This window comes from Phocoena phocoena, chromosome 9, assembly GCF_963924675.1.
Source record: "Phocoena phocoena chromosome 9, mPhoPho1.1, whole genome shotgun sequence".
Taxonomy (NCBI): Eukaryota; Metazoa; Chordata; class Mammalia; order Artiodactyla; family Phocoenidae; genus Phocoena; species Phocoena phocoena.
This window is the reverse complement of record NC_089227.1, coordinates 19,722,480-19,742,743: the sequence shown is the minus strand read 5'-3', so window position 1 is coordinate 19,742,743 and position 20,264 is coordinate 19,722,480. Positions and strand designations below refer to the sequence as shown.

The following is a 20,264-nucleotide window of genomic DNA, read 5'->3' as shown; positions in this document are numbered from 1 at the left end:
CTCCTTCATTGCAACAGCACAACTTTTCTCAACGTGTACAATAGTTCAAAATCAAAAGGTCATAGCTCTGTTGGATCAGAGAAGAGGGCACATTCCAGACACCTAGGACTCCTTGTGAGACACTTGATTTGTTCCTTTGCCTAAAGTTCAAACTCTCCAGCTAATATACAAACAGACCCAGTTGGTCTCAGCGGTAATGAGACCAGGGGAAAAAGTTGGCAGCTAAGTAATTTCTAACCTCAGAGATGTGCAGCGGTCTACATTTACCATACTCATTTCACTTGGAGGCAAGGAAGTAGCATCCACCAAGAAATCTAAATGGATTCTACTCAATTCAAATCTATGGGTTCTTCCATTGTACCCTTGGGGAAGCTATATAATTTGGTCCTCTTTGGATAACTCTCTCAGCTCTGAGAGACAGCAAGGCTGACTGGAAAGGACAACTTGAGTTCTGGTCTTCTTACTGACATGTACTTGCTATGTGACCTTAGGCAAGTCACTTAACCTCCCTGAGCCTCAGATTCTTTACCTGTAAAGTGGGAATGATGATATTAACCATAGCTAATTTATGGGGAATATCATAAATACTAAATGACTCTGCTGAATGTATTGGTGGATACTGTGTAAATGGTAAAGGATGAGGCAGTGTAAGGATTCACTCAGAAAAGATTTACTGTGCATTGCTATTAGGCTCCAAGGGTATAATGGTAATTGGATAGAGTGAACTTTGTAACATAGAGGCTGAAACCTATGAGAAACATTGCATCAAAAGAAAGCAGGGGGCTTCCCTGGTGGCGCAGTGGTTGAGAGTCCGCCTGCCGATGCAGGGGACACAGGTTCGTGCCCCGGTCCGGGAAGATCCCACATGCCGCGGAGCGGCTGGACCCGTGAGCCATGGCCGCTGAGCCTGTGCGTCCGGAGCCTGTGCTCCGCAGCGGGAGAGGCCACAACAGTGAGAGGCCCGCGTACCGAAAAAAAAAAAAAAAAGAAAGCAGGGCTGCAGGCCTTCAAACAGGCTGACACAGCAATCTCCTGTTAGGAGTTGACTGAATACTCTGCCCCAAATACACAGTTAGCCTCTGGAAATTCAAGCAGTGAGAGTATGTTTTTTTGAGTCATGAAGGTTTTTTCGTATGTGACAGAGTGACCTGGGAAACAGAACATCTTGAATTGTTGGCTCCATCTTGGGAGGACAGTGGCTGCTCCTTTCCTGGTCCAGGGAGAAGGAATATTGGTCTAGTATCTAGGGACAGGCAGCCAGGCCAGGCAGAAGAGAGGTCCAGAGTGGAAGTCAAGTGTGAAAGGTAGGGGTTGGAGCAGGGAGTTATACAGAAGTTGGAGGACGTGAGGTACTATAGAATATCCTGGGAGGATAAAATCTGCATTTTTAAAAATTCAAGGAACATAGCATAAAATTAACCTTGGTAATTCATTCCAGAGGTAAATATCTATGTGATCAAAGGGTGTATCATCTATCTCAAATCCCTCAGGCCAGAGTTTCTATCCATTTCCTAGCAGCCTTTGCACACATGTTGAGATGAGAACTCCACGGTCTCCTGTGTCAAGAACGACAAAATGGGATTCTGACCTTGGAAACTTTCATCGCAGATGCAGATGGCGCCGGTGGTGCAGTACCCGTGCCCACTGCAGAGCTTGGGGCAAGCCTCCCCGATGTACACGTGGTCAATTGCCCAGCTCTGCTTCTCCGTTTCTTCGCCCTTCTGGATCCAGCGAAACTGGGTTGCACTGAAAGTCCCACAGAGAGCAGAAGGGATTCAGGAGGCTGTTATTTTCCATGGCTACATCCAGCATCCAGCCTCTGGGAATGGGGGCTATTTCTAAGAAAAGGGCTTCCCAAACTTCTCCCCGAAGCATCCAATTGGTGGAGGTGAGTGAATGTGTACCCCTCACATTCTAGGAGTATATACCCCAAAAGCCCTGAAAATTTTACGTGAATTTCCTATTCTGTTCCGTAATAAACCTATTTTTCCTGTAGTGGTGTATCATTTTCAAATCTTTGAGGAAAATAAATGCTGCTCTAGGAAGACTGTGCTCCATTATATTTACCCTGCAGCTTTGCGTAACCCAACCAGCCTGGCATAACCCAGAGGGCACTGATTCTGGGAGGAGCAGCACAGCCTTTGGGGGCACAGAACACCGGGGCAGATACGGTGCCAAGTCCAAGTCTCTGGGCATTTGTGACTCTGGGCCTGTGATTGAGTTTGGTGTGTGCTGTGGTATTTAATCAAAAGAAAATCTGACGTGTATGAATCATTTACAAACAAGATCCTATTTCTTTTTGGGACATACAATTGCCATTTAGGGGCGTGGGTTGGTGAGAGGAGGGGGAGATGAGGGGTAAGGGTACTAGGGCTGCAACTAAAAGTCTAGCCTCATTTTATCAGTTGCTCTCGCCTCATTGTATGTGCTCTGCCGAGACAGGCAGATGATTCCACCAAGTTGACCTTAGTATGCAACCTACCTGGAGGAGACATGGTCAGGCAGCTGGATGGTGATTCTCTTCCAGCTGGAGCTGTTGACAGCATTGTAGATGGTGGCTTCATGGAACTGGAAGGGGGAGCAGCCAATGCTGTTTGAAGAGGAAGGAAGGCATTGGGTCTGAACGAGCTGCCAGGAGTCGGACCTGCAGAAACCAAAAAGGCTGCATTAGACAGCTCTTCAGAGAAATACATGACCTGTCTTATGTCAAGGGAATGCTTTAGGGCTGGGTTAAATTAAGACATTTTAATGTAACTTTCCTATTTCCTATATATATTTATAATTACAGATAATAAAAAGAAAAATTGAAAACTGTCTCATATGAGATAGATCCTAACTCTTTCCAGGCACATTAATATACTCACAGATGACAGAATAAAATGATGGCAGGAACAGAGTGGCATTCTAGCGACTTCCTCCCACTGATATTGTTACAAGAACTACACCTGGAGTCGACTGACAAAGTTCTCTATCTACCCAAACTTTCTCACTATAATTCATTTTTCAAAGTGGTGGTGAGAGGCAGGCCTGCCAGCACCAACAAGGCAACCTTCCTCTGTCAGACTGATGCTCGGTACTGCTACTATGCTTTAGGAGGTGTGACTGTAGCTAAAGCATGTTCAGACCTTTCATTGATCTATATTTTTATTAGGGTTGGCTGAGAACAAGCAACGTGAATAAAAGAGGGTTCTACTTTGAGGACAAACTTAGTGTCTCACTTAACTTACAATGTAAAGTTTGTTGGCTGCCGCGTAATATAACATTGATTTTTCTTGGTTTGAAGGAAAAATTTGAAAATAAGATACGTGTGTGAATTTTATACAAATGAAATTTTTACATGTATACACAGGAACTGCCACTTTTAATACATAAGAATGCTCCCCTATAAGCAGCTGCCTTAAAAACAGACAAACATTTGAATTGTATATTCTTGTTTGGAGGAAATGTAAAACATTGTTTCACAAACCTTGCATCCTTAGTGTACTCCAACATTACGGAATGAAGGTCACCACAAGAAGTAGCTTCACAACCCACCACAATCTAAAACAAGCAAACAATTGATATGTGTCAGGCTAGACTAAATAATACCTCTCATTAATTAGAAATCCCATCTCTGTTCATTATGACTCTGAAAAGTAATCAAGAAGTATTCAGAGAAGCTTTTAAAGAGCAGCCTGCCAGGACACTAAGAATACATTCTTTGGACCTTTGTTAAAGTCATGCCATTTTGCAAGGAGACGAGAATTAAGTTTAAAAAAATACTATTTCTATTTACTTAATTAGTATAACATATTAATCATAAATTTGGGGAAGATAAATTGGTCAAAAGGAAAGCAGTATTTGGAGAATTAAAGGAAGGAAACAAAGTATCATTGTTTCAAAACATTTTCATTGATATCCTATCTTCATTGATGCTACCATAAAATTTTTATTTGAAATTAAAAATAGCCATTTTTAATTACTTAATATTTATTCCTAGTCTTTTTCCATTTCCGTATGAATAAAAGCATTCCATATTATGTGCAATTAAATGCTTGAATCATCAATAATGCATAAATGCTAGAAAAATTTGGTGATTCAAATTTGAGTTCTAATCATCTACTCAATCAATAAGTCCTATTTCAGCGCTGATAGTAGGGAAGGTTAATGCTAATAACTTTAGACTATACGCTTATTCATAAAACAACCCTGGTTTCAGAGATAGAATACAAAGTATATTCCAATAGTGGAAATGGAAACCAGAACACATACAATTAAAATGCTGTGGTGCTTCACAGGAAGGAGAGATTGAATCTTATTAAGTAGGTTACAAAATAGTTCATCAGAAGTGGGAGATCTAAATTATTCCAACTACAAAAAGAAAAGATAATTGTGTGACGTGATAGAGGTGCTAATTATCACTATTGTGGCAATCATATTCCAATATATAAATGTATCAAATCAACATGTTGTATTCCCTAAATTTACACAATGCTATATGTCAAATATATTTCAATTAAAAAAATAGAAAAGAATTCATCAGGTAGAGTGTATGTGAACTGTCCCTGAAGAATGGGAAGAGTCTGAGAGGCAGAGACGGGAGAAAGACATTTGGGTGGGAAAGCACTGTGGCATGTCTGGAGTGCAGCGTGTGGTGTGTTTTGGTCTAAGTGTAGAGTATGTGGAATATTGGTGGAGGAGGTTGGAAAGATTGGTTGAGTTTGACAGACCATGAGTTGTAGTCAAAGGTGTTTGATCTTAATTTGGTAGGCAGTGGGGAGTCATTAAGGGTTAATGAGCAGTGGAATGATGGGGTCAAAGCTGTGCTTTGTAAGAATCAATCTGACTGTGCTGTTGAAGACAGGTGGGAGTGGAGAGAGATTAGAAAGGAAAGGACTACTCAATGGCCTACTCATTTAATTAGGGCCAGAATAAAGGTGGTAATAGTGCAAACAGAGGAGATGGGATGGGTGCCAGGAACACTGGGAATTAGAATTAAAAGGATGTAGTAACTGATTAGATGTGAAAAGTGAAAAGTCAAAGACTAAATTAAAATTTAGAGCCAGTGAATAGGTGACAGGGAGTGCCATCAAGAGAAATAGGAAAATCAGAAAGAGAAGTGGGCATGGGGCAGGAAGATATGAAGTTCACTGTTAGACATGTTGAGTTGAGGTGCCATTAAGACAAAGGTGTAGAAATGTACACAGGCTATTAAAAGTACTGAATTGACTGTTGATGGGCCAGTCAAGGTTGGATATGCAGATCTGGGAGTTGCTCTTAAAGATGTGATATTTGAAGCCAGAGGATGAGTGAAGTTTCCAAAGGTGAGAATGTCTGTGAAGAGAGAAGAAAGCCAGGGAGAAGTACTAAAAAATGCTGATATTTACCAGGTTGAGGGAAGAAGAGGAACCAAAAAGGAGACAGATGTGGATATCAAGAAGGTAAGAGGAGAAGCAGCAGAGAACCCAGAAGCCAATAGCAAAGAGAATTTCACGAGCTGGAGAAGACAAGGAAAAGAGTGCCAAATAGTACAAAGAAAAGGAAAAATGAGGAATGGGTGAAAGCTGTTATGGATATGGTGTTTAGAAAGTCTAGGGTGACTTTATTTTTTAATTTTTTAAACGTTTTATTTTATGTTGGAGTGTAGCCGATTAACAATGTTGTTTCAGGCACACAGCAAAGCAACTCAGCCACACATATACCGGTAACCATTCTATGGTGACTGTAAAAATGCAGATTTAGTGACCCTTTAATCATTAAATTTCTGGGGACAAGCTTTTTTTTTTTTAAGGAACAAATTGACTTGGCTAGAGAAAATTTCAGTCTCTTCAGTTCTGGGTTGATAGAGGCAGCAAAAGAGGAGGTTCTAACCAACTTAATCAAAAAATGCTCTGATGTGAGCCTGGTAGAGGGAAAGCCTTAAGGGACGTGGCTTGGAATTAGGGGTGGTGTAACACTGGACATGACCTTGAGCATCCTTCATATCACTAAGTTAAAGAAAGTCCTAAGGGAGTGGTAGCATTTGGGGGGCTTGCCTCACCCTACAGTCTCTGAAGGAGAGTTTAATACAGAGCTGAGGAAACCAGAAAATTTTTTTGTTTTTTCAACGTATCTCTAGGAATTTTTCATCTTGCAAAACTGAAACCTTACACATAATAAGTCCTCATTTTCCCCTTCTCCCAGCTGTGAATACACTTTTATTATACTGATAAGGATTCTTACTATTAATTGTGATTATAGCACATCTTTTTAAATAAGGGTATTAGAACTGATCTGTCTCTTTAAAATGATCTAGTAATAAACTGCATTTCTGTAATACCCCTTTTTAGTGTGTTCTTCAGTGAGAAAGACATTAATTGATATTGCTTTATCTTTCTCTCTAATTGTCTATTAATTACCTCCTATGCCTTCCCTTCCATTCTTCTATATGAATAAAATATGCAATTATAAGAAGTGAGAGTCCTTTTCAAATCTTTGAGGATTTGGGAAGTTCCAATTGGGCTAATGTTCAGGTTTGTTTTTGGAAGTCAGAGACAAAAGAAAAATGGAAAGACATAATGAAAAAGGATAGATAAAGAAGCAAAGTGGGGCTTCCCTGGGGTTGAGAGTCCGCCTGCTGATGCAGGGGACACGGGTTCGTGCCCCGGTCCGGGAAGATCCCACATGCCGCGGAGCGGCTGGGCCCGTGAGCCATGGCCGCTGAGCCTGCGCGTCCGGAGCCTGTGCTCCGCAACGGGAGAGGCCACAACAGTGAGAGGCCTGCGTACCGCAAAAAAAAAAAAAGAAGCAAAGTGGCTTGATGTATGAAATAGGCATAAAGAGAAAGTGTTAGAGAAATGGAGGAGAGAGACAGACAGAAAGGGACAGAGACAAAGAAACTAATAGGCAGATGTGCCTATTTGAGCTTTTTATTTCCAAGTTTGGAAACGTGAACTCAAGATTACAATCTGAGATACAATACAGTTACATTTCTTGCTATGTCCCAATATACTTAGATTTTAACCTGTGTTCAAATAATCCTACAAGATAAAGGTCTTTGTGAAAGATAACTTCTCTTATTGATAAAGTCTCTTTTAATGAATGAGATCAATCATTTCCTTGGAGTTGTTCAAATAAGTATTCTCTCTATACCCCCTCCCCCCAATGTAATGCAGACTCTGGAAGAGCCGCTTCCCCTTACTTTAAACTGCATCATGTATCCTGGCTGTATAATGAGTTCTCTGGAGGAGAGTGCATTGTGAGTCTTGTCCTTCTTTTTATTTGGCCAGTAGAGGTGGAAGGATGGATTGCCACAGAATCCTGCTGTCCTCACTGCATTAGGGTAAAAACTCCAGTTTTCTTCATGGGAAGTGCCTTCTGTTAAGGTAAATTGGAAGCAATATGGCATGTTATTCTCTTGAATTAATTGGTTTAGAGTTGAACTACTTGAATGTCTATGCTCTAGCTCTTTGCTTACTCTTTAAGATTGACTTTTATTTTATTTAATTGGTATAATATACAAATCCAAGATGAGAAATCACATCTAGAAAAGATTATTAAATGCTAGAACAATGATTACTCAACTTTTAAAATGTAATTGCTAGACCGGTAACTTTCCCCACTGCAAAATTTTTCCTGGTATACTTTCAAACCAATACAATGTGTATCTCTGCACAGAAGTTCCTAAAGAAACAGAAATTATTTTGGGCTACTGAAATTTCAAATTATACTTAGAGCGAGACATTTTGTCTTTAATGAGATTTATTAAAGTCTTAGTTGACATTTCAACATAAATTCTTAGTTGACATTTCAACAAGCAGCCAACCTTGAAGATGTATAAACTATTGTGCAAAATAATAGCTAACATTCGTTGATCAGTAAATATGTGCTAGGAACTCATCTAAAGGCTTTTCATATAGTAACTCATGTAAAGACATAAGCAGACAAAAGACTCACAGAAAAGATTGTTCAATGTCTTGTTTCTTACCATCATCAAAAGTGTCGACCAGTTGACTGGGATTGATTTCTGCTCCGCCAATCAAAATGTTGTCTAGTGCCCACTGAGCACGCTCTACCCCGGAGACCACAAGTCCATTGCTGATCACAAAAGGCTGCCACCAGCGAAGTCGAGTTGTGTTGGTGAGAGCATCCTCAGGAAGAAGGATGTAGTCGTGTCTGACAGAAATGTATTTCTGATAATCCATCTCATGGAGCAAAGTCCAAGTAATTCCTATAACGCAAATACACCAAAAAAGTAACATATCTGGAAAAAACACCACAAACCACCAGTATACTGCAGTTACCGTAAATTTCCCAAAGAAATCTTCAGCCAGATAATGAGAACTGATTTCACTGACTTTAATGTAAGTGTTCCCCACTTATACATATTGCTTCAAAATGAGGCTGATGATATATGGGGAAAAAGGGTATTCAGAAATACTTGGCCACAAATAGAAACACTTAAGTAAAAATTATATACTTTCTGCTTCTAAAATTTTGTTCTTGATTCCTATATGCATTATTTCTCATAAATAATGAGAAACACCCATGTTTTGCATGTTTCTGGACAAGAACTCCTAGTATTTTTAAATATAGCTATTATAATTCTATGCAATTTGTGATTTGTTGGACGAATATGAAGCTTCTGTCATCAACTGATAAGAGAGTAGGTGGAATGTTTACGTTACTTAAGAAAACACTTTTTGAATACCCTAAAATACTTCAGGGTCATCTATTTATCTGCCAGTTATTAAGAATGATACCTATCTGCTAAAGCTGATTTTCTAAAGACCTCATGGTACTACTGGCCTGGTTTCAGCTACTTCAGAATAATGAAACAGAATCTTGTTAAAAGTGTGACAGACTCACGAACTGACTATCTTTTTTCACAACTAATGACGTTTTCTTGGAGCTCTTCTATAGCATTTATTACATGCTTGTTCACATAAAAGCTTTTTAAAACACTTTAAAATGTTTTTAAAATTATCTTTTACTTGGAAGACCAAGCAAAAATTTATTTCTTAATTGTATCATTTATAATCAAGCTTCAGCTAAGCATCGTGATTATTTTCTTTATTCATAAAGTTTGGAGTTTATTTTTTTTAATGTGATTTCTCTCTTGTCCCTTTTTGGGTAGATTTTGTATAACACAGAAGTCACACGTATATAGAACGTGTAATGCAACCAAGGTCTGTAGCTTTCTCTTTGTGGCTTTCACTATTTGCACTGCCAGGTCAGCAAAGCTTTGCAGGGACTTTGCTGAGGGGCACTGGATGGAATGTGGCAATCTGCTCCAGGGCGTGGCTTTCACCCCCAAAACGTGCCTCCATCGGTAGAGTAGTCCAACAGCACGCCTTCCTTCCGGCAGATGGGCCGATGGCAGGAGGTCATGTTATTCTCACTACCGATGCGCCCCCAGTATTGCAGGAATCTGAACGCAAGCACATATTATCCGTCAGAACAGTTAATTAGAACAAATTGTCTACTCAAGTCCTGGATAACAGCTTCTTCCACACGCGTTCTGGTTCGGGGGCCAACTTACTAAGTTGTGACAAAAATAACAAAAAATTGACTTACTTTGCCCCTCTGAGATCTAAATCTTGGGTAATAGCTTGTCTCACTGTGGATCCCCCAAAATAGAGTGCAGTGTCCTCTGCAAGAATCCCACACTCAGTACAAGTACTTCCACCTTCCAAGGACATCCATAAATCAGGCTTGATTTCTTCACTGTCAAAGCGTTCCTTCAGGAAAGTCTGGAAAAAATTAAGTGGCATGTATTTAAAAATAACAATTTTAAAGAATAATTATGGAATAGTTAAGACAATACAGAATTACATCTTGGACTTGAAAAGAATTAGAGCTGATTTCAAATGCTTTTCCAAAAGATATTAAAAGAAACCCAACAGGATACATCCATAGTATTCTTTTCCATCACATATTGAAGATCATTTAAACTGCTTAAATAATGTTTAATAATTGGAATTTAAAATCTAGAATCTTAAAATAAAACAATTGTAAAGTTGAGTATAGTAATACTCCTACTGGTAAAACGTTACTTACGCATGTACTCTCAAAATATACTTACTTATTTATATATTATATAAAAATACTTTTGTACTTTATTTTGTTTCTATGAAACATGAACAAAAATTGAAAATTTAAAGGAGTAAGATAAAATAAAACAGTTTTAGCACTTTCCCCCCAATATTCCCTGATTATCTTGTTCTCCTTGGTAGTACGTGCCCCCGACCTTGGAGATTGATTTAGGAATCCAGAACCCTTAAACCTAATACGTATTTTTAAAGTTTCCATACAAAGGATTTATTGACTGGGGGCCCCAAAGAATGTGGTTATAAATTATTAGTCTCACTCTTTTTTTTTTTTTTTAATTTTTTTTTTTTTTTTTGCGGTACGCGGGCCTCTCACCGTTGTGGCCTCTCCCGCCGCGGAGCACTGGCTCCGGACGCGCAGGCTCAGCGGCCATGGCCCACGGGCCCAGCCGCCCCGCAGCACGTGGGATCCTCCCGGACCGGGGCACGAACCCGCGCCCCCTGCATCGGCAGGCGGACTCCCAACCACTGCGCCACCAGGGAAGCCCTTTAATTTTTTTATTTTTGCGGTACGCGGGCCTCTCACTGTTGTGGCCTCTCCCGTTGCGGAGCACAGGCTCCGGACGCACAGGCTCAGTGGCCATGGCTCACGGGCCCAGCCGCTCCGGCATGTGGGATCTTCCCGGACCGGGGCACGAACCCGTGTCTCCTGCTTCCGCAGGCGGACACTCAGCCACTGCGCCACCAGGGAAGCCCCTAGTCTCACTCTTAAGTTGGTTCTTGATGCACGGTCCGCAATGAGAGTACATGCTTCCTTCAGGGGCTTTAACATTACCTTCAGAGTGTGAGTCAAGTAGCAATTTGGCCCAGAGTATCCCGGATCACAGATGCACTGTTCCTTTAAGCAGTCCCCATGGCCTCTGCAGTTGTCCAAGCATTCAGGGCCCAGGTAGAAATTGTCAATTGCCCACTGAGTATCTGAGTGCTTCTGATAGAACCTAAACCTTACAGGACTATTGGCAACACAAGAGCAAAGGAGTGAAGAACAAAAGTTAACTTTACTCAGGTCCATTTTCCTGCGTGTATATTCAGTAGTCAAGAGAAAAAACATTTAAATCATTCTGACAAGATGAAATGGGTTAATAAAAGATGTCTTCAGAGTACCACTATCTTTCTAGAAATGGAAGTTTAAAGCCAGTTCAATTTACATTTTAAAATACGTGAGTAAACTTGTAAAAAAAACCCCACCAAAACCACAGTGGAATCTCTATCTCAAGCAAAAGGAACATTTAAAAATGCAACTCTGTAACTATCATAAATCAGGTGGCTTATGAACTGGAGTCCAGTGGCTGTGACACAATTTCGATTCATTAATCGTATTCCTGAAATTGTACAGAAGGTGAATCAATCCTTTGACAGAGCCTTGTCAGCATACACACGGCCCTCAGGTGGCTGGGAAACAGCAACTTCTGAATTCCTCAAAGATAATGAATATTCTCAGAGTAACTGTGCTAATTAGAAAACAATTCTGAAAGGGTTATATATTAAAGGAAAATTTCCCTGAGATTTCAATTTCATCATTGCTCTTCTCTGTCTTCTGGGGAAAATACAAGCCTCATAATTAACCTTATATTAAAATATGCCACCCTATTTTGGTGGAAAGAGTTCACAGTGCATGAGGGAACATTCTGGGACGATGTGAATGTTCTGTATCTTGTTTCATGTGGTGGTTACGTGGGTTATACAATGGGAAGAACTCACTGTGAGGAACAATTAAAATGTGTTCATTTTACTGAGTGTAAATTATACCTCATTATAAAAAACAGAGTAAAGACAGGAGGGGGAAACGAGGAAATGAGGTTGTGGTGGCTCCCCAGCATCCATTTCAGCACAGATGAGTCATATGAGATAATCACTGTAATATAATGCCCCTCACTATTGACGGAGTCAGGAACGGGCATTCTTGAACTAATTTGTACCAATGGGATGCAAGGAGGCACTTGCTCCAGCTCTGTTAGAAAGAAAAGCGACTCTCTCTCTCTCTCTCTCTCATTGGACACAGGTAAGGATACACTGCTCCAGCTTTCTGGAAGTCATCTATGTTCACGAGGAGAACCAGCCTGAAGACTGAGTGTGACATCCATGTGTGGACAGTGGAGCGAAGAGTAAGAGTAAGAAATAACAATGTCCTTGAAGACACTGTTGAGCTTGTCAATCAACCAATCCTAGAGTCCACTTATCTTTGGGTTATTTTTCATTATAGATATAATACATTTCATCTTCAACTGAGCCAAATTTAATTTGAATTTGAATGGAGTTTTCTGTTACCTGCAGCTGAAAGTATCCTGATTGTTTTCTAGCATGTTAATTGACTAAGCCCTTTAGATTTGTAGCAGAAAACTGTGAGTGGTCATGTAATAAATGATCTCTAAGGGACTTTTTTTTTTTTTGCCATGTGTAAGCACCTTATTCAAAGGATCTATATGTTCTGGTCCTATATCCTAACTCTGTTTTACAAGAAGGTTCTTCATTTAGCCAGAAACTGTGATTCATATGGTAGAAGTATACCTGTCATCTTCATTAATGTATCTTTCCTCCTAACTTTATAGTTGAAGGGAAATTTTAAAAAAAATATTTATTTATTTGGCTGCACCGGGTCTTAGTTGCAGCATGTGGCATCTTTGGAAATTTTTTGTAATTGCCTAAATTAACTTACCCACATACTTTTCAAAAAACAGTTCAATCATCTTGGCTCACTACTGCTCCAGGCTAATTACTTTTCACTGCAGGTGCAGAACATAATGCTTTGATAAGAAAAAAATGAAACCTACCTACAAACTGCATTTGTACAAATAGCATGAAGAGTTAGGATTTGTACAAATAGCATGATGAGTTAGGTTTTGTTCTTGGCTCTATCATGGATTGACAAGGCAGTAATGTGGAAAGCGTATGATGTACAGTGGACCACAATTTACAAGGTGCATAAGGTAGCATACGTGTTTTCAACTGGCTCCAAGGCCATCACTATTGCTCTGTCCCCATTTTCAGACACTGAGGTATGGAAAACAGAAGGGCCTGTCAAGGCCTATCTTGACAAGTCTGAGGATTACGATTTGAGGTCTCCTTAAATTAGCTCATCATGGAGGTCACCAGTTAGAGAACCTTTAGAGTTAGGGAGGAAGAGAGCATTTCATCCACAATTACACAATACTTTCAGGCTGACCACAGTGTCCCTAAACCTATTTCTAGTGCTTGGAACTAGGCTTTATTTTAATTTTCTACTTACTTTCCAACTAAACTTTCAGGAAGTGGGTAGGTGATCCTTTTCCATCCTTTAGTTGGAAAGAATACAGATGGCTGAGAAACACTTCCAGAGCATTTTGGGTCTGCAGGTAAGCACTGAGGGACCAGATAACTCCAGCTCACGCCGAAGTCAGTAGAGTACTGCACGTGAATTTGATTCTGGGTTACTTTTTCAGATACTTTACATCCAACAGAGATCTAACAAACGGAAATGCAAGATTATTAAGGTATTAAAACCATATTACATGTTTCTGCTCTAAAGACTTGGTAGCAAGAAAGTTGCTGATCACTGACAGACAACCACATCTGTCCTGTATTTTCAGGTTCATTACTTGCTCTGCTGATAGACGGCGGAGTTGACATGATTGTCCAAGGTGACAAACTATAGAAAGTGCCACATATATTGTGCAGGGAGTTTGGAGAGAAGCTGAAATCTGCGCTTCTGCCATGGCTGGCTGATTGCCTTGGTATGCCTGGGCCTACTCTTACAAATTGTTGTTTGTTGTGCTAATGGGCTGGCACTTCTGTTTGGCAGAATGCTGACCAAGAAGGATTACTAACAGCTTTACCAACTTGACTGTTTTGTTATACAAGTTATGACTCTCAATAAATCACTTTTAACAACAAGTAAGATGCAATGAAGTAATTACAGAAGGTACTTTCAACCCTAACCATTTGTTGATGGAGATAGTCATAATGCAACATTTGTTGCTAATACAGTGGGATTGAGGTAGACAGAATAAATTGATTGAAAGAAAATCTTGGCCAAAATTGATGTTGGCATTAATGCTAATCATGCCTTTGTTTTCTATAATTTTCTTTCTCCAGAAACACTGAAATGCTTTTGTAAAGAAAGTAGGTATATAAAAAAAAGTAGGTATAACCGCAATAGCTTTAATCTTCTCTTAAAGGAAGAAAATTGCCTAAATCATATAATGATTTAGACTCAGGGAATTGAAATCAGTATCCTACATTTTATTTATCAATATTTTGCTCTATCAGTATTTAATCCCAGACAGAAACACATTTACTCTTATGTAAGTTTCATCTTGAAATAGTTCAAAAATAAAATACTTTTAAACATTAAGTTATATATAGTTGGGATGTATTGATATATTATCTTAATATTAAATTTCAATTTTCAAAGTATGTATTAAGTCAATAAAGTATTGTATGATCGTTGTCGCCACAATTTTTTTCATTTTTATATTGCTGGTGTATGGCTATTTATGTAATTGAGGTCATCACATTTTCACCTTGAATTGCATGATCCAGCCTTCAGTGGGGGTCAGGTCATGGGTCACTGCATACACTTCTCTTCCATCGTGACTACCACAAATCATGACACCATCAGGGGAGTCACAGAATCTTTCTACTGTACAATCATCATGGAATAGCCAGTGCTCATTTACTTAAAAAAAGAAGAACAAAAATTTTATGACAGATTTATGACAAAAATACTTTGAAACAAATTTTCACTTTAGGCAACATCTAGAATTATGTTAAGTAGAAATCTCTCTTATTACATACCATCCATAGACAAAACACTAATGTAAGCACATCGTTTTAGGAACATGGATACTGAGAGATTGAGATATATCAAGTATCCAATACTAGCTAAGTCTACATTTAGAAAGAAAGAGTATATTGTATGTGTTACAGATGAAACGCAGAGGAAAACGTATACCCATTTCTTTTTTCTGACAGGTGTTTAACTTTTTAGGCAGAATCTAAAGAAAGAGGAAGATTTTTAGTAACATGATAGAGGAAGATTTTTAGTAACATGATAGCCAAGTGAGTTAGCTATTTCTACTCAAATTTTGGTAGTACCTTCTGGGCAATTAAAAAAATTGTAATAGTAAAACTCATAGAACCAGAGAGTAGAATAGTGGAAGGGGGAAATGGGGACTTGTCAGTCAAAGGGCACAAAGTTTCAGTAATGCAAGGCTGAATAAGTTCAAGAGATCTACTGTACAACATGGGGCCTACAGTTAACAATTCTGCATTTCATACTTAAAAATTTGCTAAGAGAGATCTTAATGTTAAGTGCTCTTACCATAACAGAAAAATCAATATTAAAAAAGGGGAGGGGCAGGAGGAAACTTTTGGAGGTGATTGATAAATTATGGCCTTTATTGTGGTGACAGTTTCATGGGTGAACACTTATCTCCAAACTCATCAAATTGTATACATTAAATATCTAAAGCTTTTTGTACATCAATTATACCTCAATAAAGTGATTTTTAAAAAAAAGCTTCTAGGAGTCTAAGGAAAATTTAAGCAGCAAGGCTATGATCTGATCAGTGTAGAATAATCCTATTGTCCCTCTCTCTCAAACACACACACACACACACGTGTGTGCGTGAGCACACATTCGTGTCCGTCAAAATTCCCTTTCCCTTTCGGACGAGGTGGTTTGTTTTTTTTTTAAAATAAATTTACTTATTTAATTAATTTATTTTTGGCTGTGTTGGGTCTTCGCTGCTGGGCGCGGGCTTTCTCTAGTTGCGGCGAGCGGGGGCTACTCTCCGTTGCGGTGCACGGGCCTCTCATTGCAGTGGCTTCCCCTGCCACAGAGCACAGGCTCTAGGCACGCGGGCTGCAGCAGTTGTGGCACGCGGGCTCAGCAGCCGTGGTGCACGGGCTTAGTTGCTCCGCGGCATGTGGGGTCCTCCCAGACCAGGGCACGAACCCGTGTCCCCTGCATTGGCAGGCGGATTCCCAACCACTGCACCACCAAGGAAGCCCAGAAGAGGTGTTTGAACATAATGATTTTATCCCAGAAAGGTTAGAAATGAAACATATCTGTAAATCTCATCTAATTCCTGATACACTTTGATTTCATAGGTCCAACGTTTCCCTGGCAGTTTCCTGGTTAGCTCCAGCATTCACAGTGAAGATGAATGGGTGCAACTGGAGGCTTGGGTTACTGTGCAAATCACAGAGTTGGCTGGCCTCAGAAGAGTCAGAGAAGAGACCAAACAATTTAACTGGAATTGAGCCTTCACTAGTGTTGTGTCTTTTTGATTTTGTCTGAGCATAACATATGTCTGTAGAACAAGCAGTTTATCTCCAGGACTCAAATGGCTACCACAATGTCATTATCTGTTAAGTTTTCATTCCATGGGATTTGGAGCTACATTTGATTCAAGAATCAAAAGGCACAGAAATTTGAATTCCAGTAAGAATACCCTGAGTTTATTCTGGGGTACATATTTTATTTTATGCTAGAACTCTGCAATCCTGATGAAAAAGGGCTTACATTAATCAGCTAACACCAATCTCTTCCATAATATAATAAACTACTTATATAAGTAGATATTACACTTTCTAGGAGCACCGTCTTTGCAAGACAAGCAGGAGCTTAATTGTACATCAAGAATTAGTCTAAAGTAAAAATCACTATTTTAGGTACTTGAAAAATACGTATTTGCTTTTATTCGTACAGAAGTTGTACTAAAATTATTCACTGATCATAAACTCACTTATGTAAACCATTACATAGGGAAAAATAAATGAGTACTTTAGCAAAGTTCTGAATCAGATCTATGTAAGTCTTCTCAATAACCTTCTTGAAAGAGTAAGACTACTTGGTAGTGGTGAAGAACATTTTAAGCTTTTTCTATTTAAAAGGGTGATTTTTATTAAATATCTGCAGTTATACCACTGTGACATGTGAAATACTAATAAATAAATTAATAAGAATAATTAATCTAAATATTCAATGTTTAAATGATAAAAATTATAACGGAATATTATACAGCTATTAAAATTATATTTTCAAAGATACTTAAGGACAAGAGGAAATGGTAAGGATTTAATAGGATTTAATTCTAAATGAAATAAGCAGGCTACAAATATGTATAATTTAAGATTATAATTTTGTTAAAAATACGATTATAGGGCTTCCCTGGTGGCGCAGTGGTTGAGAGTCCGCCTGCCGATGCAGGGGACACGGGTTCGTGCCCCGGTCTGGGAGGATCCCACATGCCACAGAGCCGCTAAGCCTGCATGTCTGGAGCCTGTGCTCCGCAACGGGAGAGGCCACAACAGTGAGAGGCCCATGTACAGCAAAAAAAATACGATTATATAGAGGTATAGAAAAAAAGACTCTAAGAAAAATATCAAAATATTGATGATGGTTATCCTCTGGGTGATTTTCATTTTCATCTTCATGATTTTCTGTATTTTCTTAATTTCATACTTTGAACATGTGTTGCTTTTAAAATAAAACACTAATAATTAAATATTTTAAGTTATTAAAATTCCTCACATTTCAACTGTCTTCAGCATAGATTTCATTCCTCCAGAAGGTTCTTATCAGTCTTATTATTGTAAAATACAATCAGATTGTCCTTTCTATGCAAGAGGCTAGTGCAGAGTTGGATATGGCACAGTCCCACTGTCTGATGAATCTATAGTGGTACAGTATATCTGTTCGATAGCACTTGCAGTGTTGATACGATATGTGTAATTAAACATCACTACTTCACCTGAAGATACCACGTTTTATGTAGTATAACCAAGTATGTGGTGTGACAAAGCCATATCCTTAATATACGACACCACTTAAAAAAAGGTGACCAGAATAGTGTCACGAAATGAAAAGAAGTCGTTAAAAATAAGAACAGCATGGAGAGATCCTTGACAGTTCACTGGGACACTGTGATACTCCTATCAGGAATGAAGAATAACAAGCATGACCTTGGACACTTCTGAAAACATGAGATCCCATCACAAACGCATCTGACATGCAGCAAAACAAACACTTGTCCCTGGAGAATAAAGCAAATGTCCAAAAAATGTTGGCTTTCTAACCAAAATAAAAAACAAGAAACGTAGAAGTGAAAATTTTTAAAAAGAAAATTACCCTATTAATAAAATTATTGACTACTATTAAAACAAACTTGCTGGCTTGACCGAAAGAAAAGATTTACTTACAATGTAAACCAGGAAGGTTGAGAGAAGCAAAAGGGTGACACCCTTTTCACTGTTTCTGTACCACTTGAGAGTCTGTAAAAGGTTCCACATTCCACTTTTTGGAAAAGACCCAAATGGATTTTCATTTAGCATCAGTGAAAAATTTACCTGCAGTTTTGTCCTCCATAAACATGTCGAAAGCAATTCTTCCCACAGGGCCAGCGTCCGAGGGTGAACGCTCATGCTGGGGCACTGGGGCGCTGCTGAATGTGTCCAGCATGACGGTCCTCTGGTCGGCAGATCCTGAGATGAGGACGTTGTCAATGGCCCAGTCGTTCTGGTCCAGGCCATCGTGTCTCGGCTGCCACCAGCGAAAACGAGTAGCAATCTCTTTAGCGTCAGAGGGGAGAAGGATATTCACGAATCTGAAGAAAATGATGGTTGGGGTGGGGGGGAAAGTCTTGTCAAATATCTCATGCGAGGAAGGGATGTGCAAGCAGAGATAAGATATTACATGTCACATGGAGGATGAGGAGAGGACGTTAGCTAAAATCGTTTTTAAAAACCACGATAAATTGTCTTAATTTTACGAAGTCTCACAAATCACTAAATTGGGGAAACAGAATGTGAACAAATTCAAGCATTCTGGAACTACCCCCTTGCTCTAACTGTCCCTGGGCAGGACTGAGAGGGACCCTACAGTTTTTTTTTTTTTTTTTTTTTTTTTTTTTTTTTTTTTTATGCGTTACGCGGGCCTCTCACTGTTGTGGCCTCTCCCGTTGCGGAGGACAGGCTCCGGACGCGCAGGCTCAGCGGCCATGGCTCACGGGCCCAGCCGCTCCGCGGCATGTGGGATCTTCCCAGACCGGGGCACGAACCCGTGTCCCCTGCATCGGCAGGCGGACCCTCAACCACTGCGCCACCAGGGAAGCCCGACCCTACAGTTTTATGCTGGCCTAGAGACCCTCCAGATCGGTAGGCATAGGGTATACGCACTTTGGTAGACCAATACTGACTTTTTTCCTGCCACTCAGGGGTTGGTTTCATCTGTTTCCTTCCCCTGCCACCTTGATTTTATTCCACTCCCATGTGTGCCAGAAATTTGCTTGGAATTTGGACACTAGATTGTGGCAGGACATTTGGGTTCTCAGCCTGAGAGTACCAGGATATATGTAATTACTTCATCAGTTGCCTGGTTTGACATCGACTTTATGCTTTATTGAAAACATTATACTTAGAAATGCTGAGCGAGAACCATGGGCTAACAAGCCCAGCAGGCTGCCCCTGACTCAATCACCAAAGACAGACATGGAAACACATGGCTCCACCCTCCAACATGAATCTTAACCAGCTACAAATAAGGGAAATACCCCTTAATCACAATGATGCATTTAAACCTCAGGAAGATATCAAACCCCTTCGAAAAGATATTCACAACTCATAAAGTCTGTTGGGGAAAATAATTTCCTGAGGTTTACTCTCTCATAAAGTCTCATCTTTTTATCCATGCTAATCTACCTCCCTTTACATTCCAGGGCTGCCTCTGCGTGTTAGCACTGCAGTTCATCCTGGGAAGTCCCCTTAAGTAGAGGGCTTCAATATGACCCCTGGGTTTTTGTCTTTCACATGGAAGAGGTTTTGTTATTTTAGTTTTGCCTACATACTATCTCCTTGTTGATTTTATGTTCCCTTCTTCTTCTCTCTTTGATGTCTTCCTTGAAGTATAATGACCAGAAGAGTAGGAAGTATTCCAGATGAGGGGCAATCAAAATCCATTCAAGGCTAGGATGTTATTAGTTGGATTTCCAGTACTTGGATTTTAAATACTTTTTAAAAAATATTTATTTATTTATTTTATTCATTTGGCTGCTCTGGGTCATAGTCACGGCATGCAGGATCTTTAGTTGTGGCATGTGGACTCTTAGTTGTGGCATGTGGGATCTAGTTCCCTGACCAGGGATCAAACCTGGGCCCCCTGCATTGGGAGTGCAGAGTCTTAGCCACTGGACCACCAGCGAAGTCCCTTAAATACTT

General features: G+C 39.7%; 1 protein-coding gene across 2 annotated transcripts in view; it reads right to left on the bottom strand.

Annotated features, from left to right (window-relative positions):
- RELN (reelin) overlaps window positions 1–20,264 on the bottom strand; it is a 522,720-nt gene that overhangs the window by 14,308 nt on the left and 488,148 nt on the right. For both annotated transcript variants that reach the window (XM_065883760.1, XM_065883761.1), the window contains exons 50-60: window positions 18,399–18,655; window positions 14,567–14,721; window positions 13,294–13,508; window positions 10,843–11,020; window positions 9,535–9,710; window positions 9,282–9,388; window positions 7,946–8,188; window positions 7,160–7,335; window positions 3,467–3,540; window positions 2,483–2,644; window positions 1,589–1,746 (exon numbers count right to left, since the gene is read on the bottom strand). In XM_065883760.1, the coding sequence (XP_065739832.1) occupies window positions 1,589–1,746; window positions 2,483–2,644; window positions 3,467–3,540; window positions 7,160–7,335; window positions 7,946–8,188; window positions 9,282–9,388; window positions 9,535–9,710; window positions 10,843–11,020; window positions 13,294–13,508; window positions 14,567–14,721; window positions 18,399–18,655 (1,901 nt within the window). The remainder of the gene's footprint in view (window positions 1–1,588; window positions 1,747–2,482; window positions 2,645–3,466; window positions 3,541–7,159; window positions 7,336–7,945; window positions 8,189–9,281; window positions 9,389–9,534; window positions 9,711–10,842; window positions 11,021–13,293; window positions 13,509–14,566; window positions 14,722–18,398; window positions 18,656–20,264) is intronic.